The sequence below is a fragment of the Pseudorca crassidens genome, chromosome 18, assembly GCF_039906515.1.
Source record: "Pseudorca crassidens isolate mPseCra1 chromosome 18, mPseCra1.hap1, whole genome shotgun sequence".
NCBI classification, from domain to species: domain Eukaryota; kingdom Metazoa; phylum Chordata; class Mammalia; order Artiodactyla; family Delphinidae; genus Pseudorca; species Pseudorca crassidens.
Window position 1 is genome coordinate 6,245,133 of NC_090313.1, and position 16,607 is coordinate 6,261,739.

A 16,607-nucleotide genomic window follows, 5' to 3' on the forward strand; every position below is an offset into this window, starting at 1 on the left:
GCGCGGCCCGGAGGCTAATTAAGGAGAAGATCCCGCGGCGGGCGCGGGTGTGCCGCCGCGCACTCGGGGGAGAGGTGCTGCCTTCGCGGGAAGCGAGGTGCGGAGGGAGCGGGGCCCGGGCGGCCGCGCCCCGGGAGTCGGCTGCCTCGCCGGCGCCGCGTCCCCGGCAGTCGTTTTGCGTCTCCCGGCCCCACTGACTTAGCTCGGGCCCCAGCCGACGTTCGGTACCGAACCCAGGTGTGAAACACATCACTGAGAGGCCTGGTGGGCGCGGCGAAGGGCTGCGCAAGCGGGGTGTGAGCCAGTCTACGCAGAGGGCGCTCTGCAGTGAAGGAGGGAGACCCACGGGAAGCCCACTGCCTTCCGCTCCGCAGGGAAAGTTTCGCCCTCGACGTTGTACCTCTGCTGAAGTTTGGACACTTGCCGGGCAATGAGAGCGCGTGCTGGGCGCGGGGGCAGGTGCCCCGGGCTGTCCCGCTCCCCACTCGCCCGCCCCTACCATCTCGGGGGGCCCCGGGTGCACGCGCAGGCCCGTCGCCTTCGCGGGCTCCCCCGCGCGCCGCTCGCGCCGCCGCCCGGGACAGGGGGCGGGGCTCACCTGTCAGCCCGCGCCCCGCCTCGCGGCGCCCAATGTCGGGCGGGGGCTGCTGACGGACCGGCCGGCCGCCCAACCGGCTAGCGGCTGCCGAGCGGCGGGCCAATGGGCTGCACGGTGTGGGGCGGGGCCCCGCGTTTATAGTGCTCTGACAGCGCGCTGGCCGAGCTGACTCTCCTCGGCGGGGACGGCGGCGCCGGCTGAGGCGAGGAGACGCGCGCGGAGCTGGTCCCGGCGCCCTCCCCGCACACAAAGGCCCGCGCGCATCCGGCGCCCGCGGCGAGCACCGAGCCCCTCCTGCCTGCTCCGCGGGCTGGGAGCCGCGAGGAGTGTGGAGGCTTCTGTGCGCCAGGAGACGCCCCTCGCCGCCCGCGCACCGCGCTCCGCGCTCCGGGACATGGAACCGCGCCGAAGCGGCGCCCGCGCGCTCGGGCCGCTGCCCGCCCCCCTGGATCTATAGTGCGAGGCGGCCCGCCGCCTCCGCCGAGCCGTCTCTTGGCCTTTGTGTCCCGGCCGAGCGCCCTCCCTGACGCCCCGCGCCCGGCACCCTGGAGCCGCACGGGAGCCGGCTGTCCGAGCTGCGTCCGGCGCGGCGACCCGGATCCCCGAGCCCGCCGCGCCGCCGCGCCCCTCGCGTGCGCTCCCGCCCCGCGCTCTGAGGGCCCCGAGGGCAGCGCCACCGGCCTCGGCGCCCGCTGGAGCTGCTCGGCGCGCCCCGGAACTGCCTGCAGTCTCTCCCTTGTCTGCCCAGAGGATTGGGGCTCCCGGCCCGCACCTTGTCCCTCCGACGCCAGGAGTGCGCGGAGCTGGGAGCGGCTTGGCCATGGCCGTGAGGAGGGACTCCGTGTGGAAGTACTGCTGGGGAGTTTTGATGGTTTTATGCAGAACTGCGATTTCCAGATCGATAGTTTTAGAGCCCATCTATTGGAATTCCTCGAACTCCAAGTAAGTCGCGTCCACGACCCCCCTCGATCGCCGCCCCGAGGTCCGCCGCGTCGCGCTGTCCCGGCGGGAGGAAGGGTCGGGCTGCGGAGCCTCGGAGCCTGTTTCTGGACCCTCGATTCCTCGCGCCCCCGGGTCCCCCACCACATTTTACTTCGTGGAGACTCCGCTCGGCCTTCCAGCCGGAGCGCCGGCCCTAAGGGGCGCTCTCCTCGTCCTCCTTCCCCCTGGGAGCTCCCCGGCGCTAAAAAAAAAAAAAAAAAAAGGCCCTGTTGACTCGGGTGTCGCGTCCGGGAAGGTGTCCGATGGCGAGGCCTGACCCTCACTTCCTCCAGAGGACGGGAAGCCGGGCCACCAACAGGCTGAGCGGCACGCAGGGGCTGGCGGGCTCCGGAGAGGCAGGGATGCTGCGCTCCTGAGGAGCGGCGGAGCGCGGGCCGGGGGCAGTGAAGCGCACCGCGGAGAAGGGAGCCTGTGCTCCCTGGCACGCCCGGAGCTCGCGCGCCTGGGCGCCGCGCCGCCTGCCCGGGGGGTGCGCGGGGAGCTCGCCTGCTCGGGACAACTCGGGCAGCGGGCCCTTTTCTCCTCGCCCGGGAGACGGGCCTTAGGCTGCTCCCGGGGAACCCTCTGCACGTCGGCCTCTCCCTTTGCTTCTGAACCGATGGCCCCGAATTCTGTGGTCCCGACAACTAACTTGATTTTTTTAGGGACGCTGTCTGCAAAAGCTTAATTAAGGCCCTGCCCAGTCGACGCAGCTCCTGAAGCCTTCGCGCTTGGGGAGCCTGGGCGGGAATGGGATCCTTGGATCCGACTTGCTTTTATCAAACAGTGCAGCCGGGAGAAAGCCAGGCCTTGCGGAGGTTTTCAGTCCGCGCAACCAGAGTACATTTAGAATTTAGAAGAGGCGATCCATCCATAAATATATATGGCCGTGACTCGTAGTCGTCTGTGCGTTCAGGGTTGCATATTACCTCATTCTGGGGATACATTTCGAATCCTAGCCAAAAATATTTTACAGAATCATGGAATTTTAACCTTGGGAAGCTTGGGGAAAGTATGAAGACACTGGCTGTTCATACTTTGTCAGAAGCAAAGTCAATGACCTATTTGAAGTTGAGTAAATCGGCCATGGATTTAGAAATAAAGGGATGGGGGATCGATTTAAAGATCACATCGTAATTAAATAATTACATCCACTCTTAAGAGTGGTCAGTTTCAGATTCACCAACATGTTAACCAAGAATTCCCTATTAAAGGGCGAAAGACGTCACCGCTGTAAATGGGATGAAACAAGAGATTCTTGCAGGATGCTGGTTGGCGCTTCCCAACACTGCTCCTGTGTAGAAGTTACTTAATGCAGCCTCCTTCCCTGGAGCCTGATCTTGGATGGACTTCTTTTTTTTCCCTGGGTGTAAGATCATCGTAATTGCTGAGAAAGCCGCGGCAGTGACGGCTCTCGTCCACCACCTCAGCGTGAGGCGACGGGTGGTGCGGGAAAGCGCGGGGCTGGGACCTGCGGCCCGGGAGCCGGGCCGGGAGCCGGAGGAGCCGCCGGCTTCGCTTTCTGCCTCCAGGGGTCACTCTTTCCTGCGCGATGCTCGCCGCGCCGGCCGCGCCTCTGCACCCCAGGCCTCCTGCTCTGCCCCGCTTGGCGCTTTCGCTCGCCGGCCGTCTTCGGGAGCCGGTTTTTGGTTTGGCGTTTCCCTCCCCGCCCCCCAACAGGATTTAATTTTTACATTTCTATCTTGTTTAAAGAAATTCCCATTAATCCCTTCAGCGTTCGGCTCAGTAGACGTTATCTGGTTTGTAGGATCACAAATACCTACTTGGGGGAAAAAAAAAAAAGGTAGAGCAGTCATTATTTCAGCCTAAGGTTTCGACACGAATGTCTTCTTTCCCTCGTGCGCTGGGGGAAGGGAGTGACTTATATTTCCTCACTGATATTTACTCACTAGCCTTCTGTGAGGGTCGGGCTGTTTTTCTGAGCTGTGGCCACTGATTTAGACCGTCCTGGAGGCCTGCTTTTGGAGAAGCCTCCCTCCCCGTACAGACGATGTTGCTGTTGGCGTGATTGCTCCTTGCCCTCAAGAGTAGAATTTCTTTTAAAATTCGCACCTAATGGCTGGCCTAGAGGAAGGGATCATTTGTCCCCTGGAAAAGGTCTGCTTAACAAAGTTGTGCAGCTGAATGCTAGCTTGAAATATCAGAAAGATTTCTTCCTGGATGAATGATATGAAAGAGCCTTTTCTAAGTTTGAGAATGAATTAAAAAAACCCAGAAAAACCCGGTGCCCAGGAGTTGCCTATTTGTTGGGGAAGTCTCATGTTTATTTCCAGGGAAAAGTTTCCGTCAGTAAATGGGATGTGGCAGGAAGGTAATCAAAGGCATTGAAGTTGCACATCAGTTCCTCGGGACTGTGGAACAATTCATTTGTAATGAAGCAGCCATCAGTAATTAGATTTGTTTCATTCCGAGGTCAGCTTTTTTAGCAGGTGGTGGACAGAGGGAGCGTGCAGCAGCTGTTTGGATACAGGGTCCAGAAAATCCTTTGTAAATTCACCGTCTCCATAACTACTTTAATCACACTGTCTGCCTCTCCCACCCCCGAGAGTTTTTGCAGTAGTGGGAAGAAGTTCCAAATACTGAAACGGTAATCACTGCACCCATAGGTTCTGGAAGAGTTTGTGTCAGTTGTAGCCATTCAGGTTGTGTAGTTTGTTGGTTTTTTTCTGTTTTTTGGTTCTTTTTTTTTTAACTCTGGAGAGAAAAGCAAAGCCTGGCTTAGCATTTCAGTAGAACAATTTTTTTCCAGCACGATGTTTTTGCCAAAGTAAAATGGTTGGCTCTTTTTTAAAAAAGTATTGGTATGGTATTCTAGAGTGAGTTACACTGACTTTGTTGAAAATTTCAGCAGAGCATTCATTTCTTACGTCTAGGGGTGCGATTCCCTAGGCACCATATACTAGTTAACCAAGCGTTTTGCTTTTCCCAGGTCATTTTCCCCTACATAATGGTGAATTCCTGGTATTGATTGCCTTGATACAAAAGAATGGCTGGATAATATCCAGATAACCTATAATACATGGGCTCCACCACAGTCAGGCTCTGAATAAATACGGATCTGTCAGAGATTGATAAAATAAACTACAATGGATAGTGCTGTTTAAACAGTCCATTCAGTACCATATATAAGCCAGCCTGCCTTCCATTGTGTCTGAAATTCTTATTTTTGTAGGTAAACAAATGCACATTCAGCACGGATTGAATAGCTCCTTGAACTGTGCTCCCCAGTTTGCGTTTGGGTTAATCTTGTCGGTTTTAATATAGAGAGGAAAAAAAGCCCAAAGCACCAAGGGGTGGAATTGTTAGTGCTTTCACATCTACATTCCTCACATTTTGTCAGGATGATAAACTGTAGGCAACGGACTGTCGCTGTTCCACGGGACGACTGAGAAGGGAGAGCACAAAGACGGGGCTGCCGCGAGGTCGCACAACATGTTTGGGAGCCGTCTTTTCAGATGAGGACAGAATTTATTTGGGAATCGTGTGTCCAGGGACTGTACTTTGTAACCTCAGCAATTACAGCTTCGAGCCTCAGAAACGGGAGCTGGAGGTTAAGATGATTCTGTTAAGCACTTGCTTCTAAATCTTTCACAAAGCGGAGCTCTTGACACTTGTCCCAGGATGCAAAGAAATGCAAATGACTCCAGCATTCCGAAGTGTCCCTGACTCCCAGGCTGAAGCAGGGAGACAGGTAAATTAGCTGTCAAGCCCCAGACCAGCTGAGAACTGCCGATGGGCATGGTTTCTCCATACATAGTCAGCTGGAGAGTAAATGGTATGTTTAGAATAATTATCAGTAAACCCTCTTATCTGGAAATTTACAGAGAGGAATCCTCTGGTCGGTGGGTCAGCGTGATAATTACCCGCAGAGGGGCATCGCTACCTGGCCTTGCACTGAAATGCTTCAGGTAGCGCCGGGGAGGTTGAGGGTGACACCCACCATCTGGCAACGGTTCCCAGCGAGGTCACCTAATGGGAAATGATTTGAGATCCCAGCATGACTGCAGTGACGCGTCACAGGAATAGGAGTGGCGGGGGAAGGAAATACAGACTGGAGACCCTCTTCAGAAAAGAAAAAAAAAAATCTAAGAAGGACATTACTTGAGCATTTCATGAAAACTTTATTCTTAAATTCTCCCACTGCAAATTAGACGAAAAGAAGGAGGGCTCTTGTAAGGAAAATAATCATTGAAATGATACTCGGGCCCACCCAATCTCCGCCTTCGCTGGCTGCTGACCTAAAGAGCCTGTTTTCAGGTCATTTATCATATATCTACATAGATTTGCTTATGAGCTCGCCCTTTGTGTGGTGGAGTAGAGCCTTAAATAGGAGTGTTCAACTGTTTAAAATATTTAGGTTAAAATATGCAGAACCCATAGAACTAGAAGCTTCTAGTCGGGAATTAGTTCTTTCAGGGAAGAGCTGCCCCCCCTCCCAGTTTTTATTTATTTATTTATTTTTTATTTTTTTTGTGGGGGGGGGAGGAATTAGAATGAGGCTGGGAGAAGGGTAGAAGAAAAGCAAAGAGGGAAGGGTAGGGTATGGGACAGGGTTCCGAACAGCTTGGAAAAACTCCTGTGGCTTCATTGTCTCTCTAAAGCCAAAGAACACAAAGACATAAGCAATTCAGCCCTTCTCCCATGATGGAAAATGTAAACCGTGGACATGGCTCTCCTGTTTGACTTGTTTAATTCTCATTTTAAATTCAGTACTATACGAGCCGTGTGAACTCTGAAGATTTCTTTAGTAATCCATTTTGTAGTTCCGAATCAAAAACAAAGTGAAAGGGTCTGACACAATTTGCTTTTATTTTTAGGCAAATCAACCCTGGTCATAGTTAATAAGGGGATTACAACCCAGACTGGGTCTTTACAGATGTAATGTAAATCAAGGGCAGAGTATAAAGAAACTGATCCCTTTTGATTGAAGTATGGTAAAAAGGCATAGAGAAACTAGCAGCGGTAATCTGATTGTATGGCAATAAAACCACCATTTTCTGTCTTTCAGATAAAAATAATGTGGTAAATCCATGCAGTTCATAAGATGTAAAGGCAGATAAAGGGTGAAGCCATGGCAACATATAGATTAGCTGGATGTCGGCAATGACATGTCTCTGAAAAGGGTGTAGAAAGGAAGGCCCTTGCTCCAGGCTGTTGGCTATTATGTGTGAGCCACACAGACTTGGAAACTCGGATTAGAAAGTATGAAAGCCCCACTTGTGGCCTGGGATGGTTGAAGCCGGGAAGAAAAGATGCTCAGTTCTTGCTCATTGGTGGCGGATAATATGGCAAAGGTAGATTCCATTGACTGCCTTTTCCAGAGATTGAGATTGGGGGCTGATTAAAAACTTCAGATCACTGCAGTTAGTTCAGGCCTGCAAGGTTTTCCTTTTTAGCTCCTGGCCTAACAGTGGCGGCCGTTCTGTAGGATTAGCTGCAGTTGGCGGTGCTCGCCTTCATCTCTTTAGGCTCCAGGCAGGGACCTGCTGGGAAGGAACAGAGCCCAGAGGGGCTAGGTAGGCCCAGAGGGATCCGAAAAGAAAACACAAACCTTTTGATTTCAGCCATCTTTCAGCCCCGGAGAAGCCGAGGTAAACATTATACATTGTCCCCCTCCCTCTTCCAGAGAGCTCTCCTCTGAGTTTTGTCTCTCCCACCCTGGAAAAAAGCATATAATAAAACAAATAACAGGGGGAATTGAGTTGTCATTCAAATCGGTAGTAATCCAGTATGCCCAAACCAACGGGCCCAATGGAGATGGTGTTTCACTCCTGTGAGTTGAGCTGAATGGGACAGGCCCCCTTCGTGTAAACGATAGGATTATAAAAGTGTGAGTGTTGCCAGCTTGAAAGTTAAAAACAGCAGAAGCTCACCAGGCTGTTGAATCTTATTGCCCCCTGTCCTGAACAACCTTGTAAATGAGCTGGGCTTTTGTTTTGGCCGTCCACACTTTCCATTTTAGTCGTTACCCAAAATCAGCCATTGAAGCTGTGATTGGGGGGCAGAGTGGCATCACAGTTGCGTCAAGCCGGAAAGGAGATTTGTGCTTTATTGCCCCCTATTTGGGGCCTTAGAAAAGTCCCAGCATTTCTTTAGGAAAGTCTGAACTCTTAAGACGCTGACAATACTGAAAGCTTACAAACACCCCAAGTGTCTGTCTTGCTGGCGTGGATGGAGGGGATTCAGGGCTGGTCTCTGAACATGGGAACTTTCTAGAGGAACACGTTCTATGTCTGAAGATCTTCACTATATCCTAAACGCTCTATTTCAGACCCATTTCGTGGATTTTGTTGCTAATTCTCAGAGAGCTGACTCAACTGTTTGGAGCTATGGATTTATTGCATTTGTTGCCTATTTTTCTGGTCGTCACTGTGTCGCTTTCACCATTTAAAAACATTTAAAACATTGCACAGAGACCTGCCCTACCCAGTGCCAGCTACTTTACCTTCCTTTCTAATTTAATTCAGAAAACATATCAAAAGATCCAGTGCATTTGTCCAGATTCATCAAAGAGAACGGACACTCCCTAATTTACAAGCTGGTCACATCCCAGCACCTTGCATTCTGCATCTGACAATGATTGCTAATGGTCCATTCAGCCAAAGTATTTGCTTGTTAGCAGGGAACAGAGCATGATAAATGTCCAGCAAGCTTGCGGCCTCCTTCCGCCTTTCAGATGCAGACTGGTGCATATTTATGGTAGGCAAAGGACAAAAGGAGGGGCTGAATTGCCCTGGCCTCCAGCTTTCTATGAGGAACGGGGTTAAAATGATTAAAGAAATGATATAGGAAAGTCCTGCCACTTGTTTACAAACCAGCGTCCAACACGTAGCTTTGCGTTCTACCTGCAAGAGCCTATTGCAGGAGCATTAGGGATAAGGATGGTTGGATCCGGCGACCCAGTGAAAAGAGTAGGTGATAAATTATGAAATGTTTTCCATGCACACTGAATGCCAGGTGCACCAATTTCTGTGGCTCCTGCAGAGAATCAGCAGAGGCTCTTTATTTCCCTTTTGATGTATAGATATCAAATATGTAATTCTAGTCCAAAGCATTCTGTGGCTTTGGACACAGACATGCTGTTTTCAAATGAAAAACCATAGTAGGAGACAGCTCCATTGAAGGGAAACAAGTTGTTTCTGCTCTTAGTAATCCTCCAAACAAAATATGAAGAAAAAATTGGCAGTAGTGAAGTGTTAATAGTTTGCTGTTTCCATTCTCGAGAGCATGGGTAGGTAAACGTTCTAACTACTCAGTGGTGGGCAAGCATTCAGAAGGCTACGCATGAACTGTGCTTTGAAAACTTCATTTTCTTCATGTTTTCTATATGAAACTCTTAAACAATCCAGTTCATTTTCTCAATTCACGTTTGGTTGCATCCAGTTTTAATTACAGTCCTTGGATCCTTCTACCAGTACTTGTTGGTTAAGCCTCTCTTGCCTCTGAGGTGTTACTCTGTGCTTTTCACATACTGATGACTCCCGTATCCCGCCAGAGTAGTGATGAGTGCTACCCACATATCCCTGTGCACATCAGAAGCTCTGACCTGCGGAGCCAGTGTCTGAAATGCCACCTTCCAGCCTCTCTGCAGCCTCTCGTGTTCCAGCTGAGGAACCCGAGGTCCAGCGTGACACCACCACCTGCTGAAATGCTTCTGAACTCGGTCCTTGCTTTTTCCCCCTGTTAAGGTGGCTCACTGTGGTCTGAAACGTTTGTCCTGAATGAGAACTGTCTGATGAGTGAGTGGGGCTGAGCCAGTTACGTTCAAGTCCCGCTCAGAATGCATCTACCTGCAGAAGAAGTTAGAAAATGCCAGTTTTCACTTAGCTTACCAGAACTATATTTGGGGTACATTTTAGATAAAAACAGACTCTCCTAAGCCCTGCATCCCCCTTTGTCTATGGGAAAATGGATCTTCATGAGAATGGACTGTCCTTAAAGTTCACGATTTCCCTGAAATGACTGCTCTCTCTTTATGGTGTAGATCAAACATAACTTCTTTAAATCTTTTCTCTGTAATCCCACAGCACTTTAGTTAAATACCGAGGGCACTGGAGGAACATAGTACATGGCGCTGTCATGATTCATATGCAAGTCTTAATCCCCTTCGCCACCCTGCCTATCCCTAAGAGGCAGGCACCAGAATGCTTTCATGTCATCAGTCTCTGCCGGCGAGCACTGACATCCAGTGAGTATTAGTCGGAAGAGCAGACACAGCCCAGATGTCTGTTTCTGGCCGCTCCCATTAACAAATCACCTGCTACTGGAGATCTACCTCCAGCCCCGCGGCTCTAGAACTTTAGGGCATCAGAATCACTTGTTAAAACAGGCTTGCCGCCCGCCCCCAGAGATCCAGATTCCTGAGGTCTGGGTGGGACTTGAAATTCACATTTCTAACAGGCTCTCAGCTGATGCTGCTCTGAGACCACACCTTGAGAACTGTTGCCCTGGATGGAATTCGTTGGGGTAACAACTTGTTTTGGGTAACAGCCCAAGATTAGATGATCATCCTCTTAAAGGCTGTTGTGGATCCCTGAAGAAATCCGTGGCCCTTGCCTCCCTACTCTCGGCCTCCGTTCTTGCTTGGTTGATTGTTGACGGTAGATAATTCGTTGATTTGTTGGACAAGCATTTATGAACTGTGAGGTCTGTTACACGAAGCTCTGAGAATACAGTGAAGAGCAGTCTCTACCCTCAAGAGACTTCAATCCTAAGGGAGTAGGGGGACTCCCTGGTGCAAGAAACACGTTCTGTGCCGTGGTGCATGGCAAGTGTGGCCGTGAGAACAGAGGAAGGAAGGGGATGGAGTTCCTCCCGGGGGAGGGGAAACTGAGGCAGGAGAGACAGCGGTCCAGGGAGAGCTCCGAAACAAAAACCACAGTAAGCAAGTCAAAGAAACTCATTTCAGGTAAGAGAGGCGAGTATCTACACTGTACTTCTGTAATCTACATTATTTCCTACGTCTGAGCAGAGCTCAAAGACAGATTCCCACAAATGAACAAATAGACCCTGTGGGAGAGCTGCCCCAGCGATTTCAGCCGCCTTATCCTCATGAGAATTAGCAGTACCTTTTGGTTTTCAGAAGGCCTGTGCTGATAATGGGAAAGGTCAGGCAGTTCAGTTGAGCAAAGCGAGCCGGGCCAGTGCTATTTTAGTTTAGTGAAGAGGACTGCCGTGGAATCTGGCTGTATGAGTCTACTCCCAGGTTTGTCATTTTTTTAGCTGTGTAACTTTGGGAGCAGAATCCTCCGTGTCTCTCACTTGTCCCGTCTCTAAAATGGGGACAGTAATCTAACAGGACTGAAGAAAAGCAATAAAACTGTGGTCAGGATTTAAAGACCTTAGCTCTGGACTTAGCACAAGGAACCAATAAACGTCAACTCTTGCTGTTGAAAGTTAATTGAGCATCTACTGTGTGCCTGTCTCTGGCTCAGTTTGCCTTCTACATACAAATGCAGAATAAGTAAAATGCTAGTAAAGATTATGCCATGGCGCCTGCACCTTTTCAAGCCCCTGATGTTATATGGTACCTTGCTTAGCTGCCAGACTTCCACTCATTCTTGCAGGCCTCTCTGCTGCAAGAGGCACCTTTTTATTTCCCTTCAGCTGCCAAGTTAGATGCTCTCTCCTCTGCTTCCTACCCTGACGCTTTGTTGTAACGTTTGTAACCCTGAATTCATTCAGCTTCTCCACCGTGGATGGGGGAGGGCCTGGGCTGAATCCCCTTTATGTGCAGGGTACAGTAAGGGATTGGGTTGTTCAATGAATACACAAAGGCAACCCATAGGCATGAGCAGTGTAGCCTTTTTGCATTAATGTTACATGCTGTTTCTTATTAAGAAACCTCCTCACCCGGTGGACACAGTTTGTTTCATTTAACAATGGTGGTATAGAGCACGTACTAGGGACCAGTGGCTGTTCCAGCTGCTCCACAAATACTGACTCATTAAACCTTCATAATAACCATCTGAGGGAGATACTTTCATGATCCCCAATGGGGAAACCAAGGCAGAGACTGGTTCATTATCTTGCCCAAAGTCATATAACTAATAAGTGGGTACCATCTGTATTTGAACCTGAGTATGCTGTTTCCGGGATCTTTCCTCGTAATTCTCCAGTTCTCTTTCTTAGGCTGTTGCATAGAGAGATTAGAAATCACATAATTAAATGAAGCATATGTTTGCTCAAAGCAATCCATATGAGGTGGATTAAAAGAAGGTTTTGCGTATAATTCTTCCCTTGTCCACCTTGATTTATAATCTTTCCTATGATGGGCATGCGATTCTAAATGGATCCTTTGAATCTTTGATAACGAGGTTCTACCCGGTGGAAACTAGATAGTTATGAAAGTCTATCGTATTAATGCATTTATTGCATGCTATTCCTTTGACTCTTAACGTTTTCCTTTATAAAATGGAAACATCCTATTGTTTCTTTGCTGGGAGAAGACAAGGTCAGGTTTCAGAGGAGAGTTCCATGAGGTTCGATGCCACGCGTGTGTCAAGCTAAGGAGATAGCATGACATCTTTTTTAGAGTCCAGTCACAATTAAATGCCATTTTATTTTGGATTTGGGGATCTGTGCCAGCTTCCAGCTTGTCAGAGCTGAGAAGACTCAAATCAAGTCCAGGCCTATTTCTACAGCAAACTGGGCTTCTGGCTCCCTGCCTGTGGATTCACTCAGTGTAGCCCATCTGGCTTTTGATGTTCTGCGAGTTCGGAGCAGCTTGTTTCGGGAAGCAGGGCCAGAGGATTGGTGGGCCTGGGGCGCTCTTGATTCCTGAGCAGCCTGTGGTTGCATCTCCCCAGGGCTTAGGGTCTGCTCACCTGCAGCCCTCAGGGGTCTCACACCACCAGGTCCTCCTTCCTTTCAGAGCTCAGGGCCTCGGGCGTCCTCTCACGTCTTCATGGTCCAGTTCCCGTCCCTGAGTTCAGTAGCAGCCTGAATAACTCAGGGTGTTTAACGTTGTGTTTGTTTTTTGGTCAAGCTCATTCCAGGCTGCTTGTGGCGACTGAGCAGGAAATGTATTGTCCCCAAAGTTACAGTGGTGCACCATTCACATCCCCCCCCCCCCCCCCCCCCCCCCCCCCCCCCGCCCAGTACGCGGGCCTCTCACTGTTGTGGCCTCTCCCGTTGCGGAGCACAGGCTCCGGACGCACAGGCCCAGCGGCCATGGCTCACGGACCCAGCCGCTCCGCGGCATGTGGGATCTTCCCGGACCGGGGCACAAACCCGTGTCCCCTGCATCGGCAGGTGGACTCTCAACCACTGCGCCACCAGGGAAGACCCCATTCACAATTTTTTTTTTTTCCTGCTTTATGCAGTTTGGGGACGATCTGTGTAGGAGTCAGTCTCCCAGTCCGGGGTTTCCTCCTTTTTGACGTTCGCAGCGCAGACCTGACTTGAGAGGCCCAGGGGAACGGCTGCTGTCACCCACCCACAGCAGACCCGTCCCTGACCCTCTCTGGAGCCATGAAGAAGGAAGTGTCCAGGAGGCGGCCGTGTAGGTCGCTGTGAAGGGCTAGTGCACAGCCGTATAAATTGTGTTGGTAGATTATGCTTGCCTGGCAAGGGGGATCTCTGCTTATACCAAGAGAGAACTAGAGTCTTGTCTCTTTTTTAAACCTTACTTACGAACGTGCTCCTTTTATGATTACACAAACACCCGTTCCCGGGCGTGTGGGATTCCCGAGGTCCAGCGGGGAACACGACAGGCTCAGTCCTGGGGTCACACTCCAGCCTGGAGAGCGAGCATCACATCCCCTTGGTGTGTACTTTCTTTCAGGGCTGTTTTCCCCACCAAAAGGAGAGGTGTCATTCACCCATAAAACATGGGTGAATGGTCCCTCTAAATAGGCAAGATTCTTTGAAGTTAAGAGGGAAAAAAAAGTGTTGATGGAAATGAAAGGGATGAGCAGGGTTGATGGAAAAGATGCTCCTGAGCGCTCGATTGTAATACCACGCTAAGATCTGAAGTCCATCCCTTCAGGTTCTTAAAATGCCAGTCCGCTTCTTTCTGTATGATGTCCACGTGCTTTGCTTCCCTGCAGCGCTCCCACTCAGGTAGATAAGCACAGGGATGTCCACACTTAGGTCTAAAAGAGCAGAGAACCAGCTCTTTCTATAGGAAAGCCAGTTTTCTTTCTGGGGCCTCACCTATGAATAATGAGAGTTCCAGCTTCCTTTGTAGACTCTTGCTAAGAGCATGGTTTGGAACAAGGCAGTACAGGTGCAAACAAATTACACTTGAGAAAGAAGCTTGCACCGTCTCTTGCCTCCGAGGGTTATGAAATCCCCGTTTGGATGATGGGGGTGCATGGTCAGGCCAGCATGACAAAGGTTGGCCTCCGGGATTCACTCCCCAGCCGCTTTCCCACTGCATATCTCGGCATCCCAGACCTCCTTTTCCAGCACCGCCCCCCCCCACCCCCCGCCCACCGCCGACTTTTGCCTCAGCTAGCTACGACATTCATGGCATGATTTTTTTTTTTGGCAAAGTTTTGAGGGAGGAGATGTTTGGATCACTTTCATAAATAAAGACCTTGATTTTTTTGTTTTTTTTTTGTTTTTGTTTTGAGTTAGGCGCTTGATTTTTGTTTTTAATTCCATGCCAGAGATTAACTAGTCTCCGTGAACCTGGGAAAAGAAAACCATGATCTCTGCCCATCACATGCTTAAAGTCTGACTTAGAATGAAGATATCTATTCCAGCGTCAGCTCGTTACAGGCAATCCTTCTGTGAATTGGAGGGTTTTGTTACAGTGGAAATTATGGTACGGATAAAAAATTAAATACATACTTGTGTTATTTTTCTGAACGAAAATTTAAACGGTGAGCATCTTATTTATCTTTGAGCATTGGAAAATGAAATTTACTTTAGCCCCCAGCGTTTTGAGCATTATATCGCAAATAACAAACAAGATTAACATCACAAGGAGTCAGCTTCCATTCCATTGTGCAGCATCTTAGGCTGTGAAATTTGATATTATTTTGACTTGTATGGTAATTGTAGAATGACAGAGGGAAATGGATTAAGTTGAAATAGAAGGATACAGCACAGCGCACACAGACTGCCCAGTGCAGGTGGAGGTCGTTGGGCCAAGAGTGGGGCCCCTGAGCACTGTCCCTGAAGATCAGAATTTTATAAATAAAACTTTGCTTCATTCTGCACTTTACGGTTCTTTCAAGTGTCTACATAGATGAAGAGGCCACCTCCCCGGGAAGAGTTGCAAAACCGGCTCAGGGACCTAGAGGCTCACCACACCTGTGAATTTCAGTGCTTCTCATCTTTCCTTGCCTTGAAAAGATGCTGCTTGTCCTTGGTGTGAAGTCTGAAATGCACCCTGCCCCCCACTCTCAGCTCTCAGATTTGGAACCCGGTAATGGTCTAAATTGTAGAGCCTGCTTTTAGGCACCTCTTCTTTTCCTTGAATACATCAGTTTCATGTTGCGGATGATATTTGTTTTTAGAAAAGTGTGAAAGAAGGGGCACCTGTGAAAACGGACAATTGTCCCAACACCCATACAGCAGAAAATGCCAATTAAAGCCTCCAATTACTACCTTATTTCTTGGAGCTTTAAAGCCACTGAGAAGATAGTGGTGCATTTACTTGAAGTTTTAAGGTAATTACTTGTTCCTCCAAGCGTGGTGTCTGGTAACCTAATTCTGTATCAGCCTGACACCCTATAGCGACACCCCACTATCTCTCTGGTTTCAGAATAAGTTTGGGCAGAAACTTGTTCTGATATGAAAGTGCAAAAGGGGGCAGTAAAGTGCTATCCACAAAAACAGAAAAATTGTTTCCCCCAGTATTTCTTATGGTCGATATTACCTGAGTCTTTCTTGGGCCCCAGTTTTATTCATTTATGACAAACTCCTCTGTTTGGGGCATTTGGAGTTGATCTTATTAAGCCATAGCAGCAATCTAACATAAAACGGAAGTGAGGCGAGCCCAGATATCCTGCCTGTGGACGAAATATGCCATCAAATTCACATACTCGTGAATTTAAGTCATTTTTTTTTTCTGGGGGATTTATGTTCCCAAGTGTACAGAGCATTTCTGAAAGGAATGTCGGGCTTCTGTGTTAATGCTGTGTTAGCTCCACATAGAGCTGGAAGGCCTCAAGTGCATGGGGAGGTTATGGGGTCAAGGCTTTGGGCTCATCCCTAGCAGCGAGCATCTTTTGTCAGGAAGGACCTGGGAAGATGAGCCTCAGTGACAGCAAAGCAGCAGTGGCTTGTCCTCATTCACAATTTCAGACGAACCGGTTTACAAACTGACTGCTCTTCCTCCGCAGCCTTTGACATTTAATTAAAACTAAAAGCATTTTCTGGGAAAAGTGCATGTTTTCCAAAATGTGGTAAACTCGAAGTGTACTCAATACAGAACTCCGGTTTGAGAATAAACCTATTCTGTGGTATGATTTGGGGTGTGCCAACTGCTAGGGTAATAAACTTGTTCCTAAAGCTGGGATTCAGGGTCCCTGAAATGTTAGCCAACTCCCAGATCTGTGCAGTTGAGTGATTAAGCATAAACTGTACCCCATATTTTTCATCTATTTGAATAAACTGGTTGTGTGTTACTGCAGCTTTTGTAGATTCAAGAATTGATTTGTTAAATAGACCACAATTCAGAGAAGAATAATTTTATTTAGTTGCATTCTCAGAAAATACATCACAAAACAGTTAAAAAAAGTCTACAGGCCTTGAATATTCTGTTTTAAACCAGAGTGAGGAAAGATTGCTCAAGAACATGATGGTTTGTTCCTTGAAACTGTACATTGAAACGTAATGTTCCAATCTGATCGCAAAAGCATTTGACATTTATTGCAGAAAATTATGAAAAATACAGAAAGCTAAAAATTACCCCAAGTCCACCATCCAGTAGCCCAAAGCAGCCGCAGATGAAGGCCCCGTGTTTGACCAAATCTGTGTCTGTATTGCCAGCAAAATGAGCAGAAGAACACACCACCTACTGTGTATGTGTGTATATTTTCAACTGAACTTA

At 49.2% G+C, this 16,607-nt stretch overlaps 1 protein-coding gene across 2 annotated transcripts in view; it reads left to right on the forward strand.

Annotated features, from left to right (window-relative positions):
* The first annotated feature begins 1,106 nt into the window (after nucleotides 1-1,106).
* The window catches only part of EFNB2 (ephrin B2), a 46,183-nt gene continuing 30,682 nt past the window's right edge, over nucleotides 1,107-16,607 (forward strand). Inside the window, exon 1 of one of the 2 annotated variants that reach the window (XM_067712854.1) lies at nucleotides 1,107-1,540. In XM_067712854.1, coding sequence (XP_067568955.1) covers nucleotides 1,419-1,540 — 122 coding nt within the window. In that variant the 5' untranslated portion in view covers nucleotides 1,107-1,418. The remainder of the gene's footprint in view (nucleotides 1,541-16,607) is intronic. The other variant, XM_067712853.1, reaches the window with a different exon arrangement.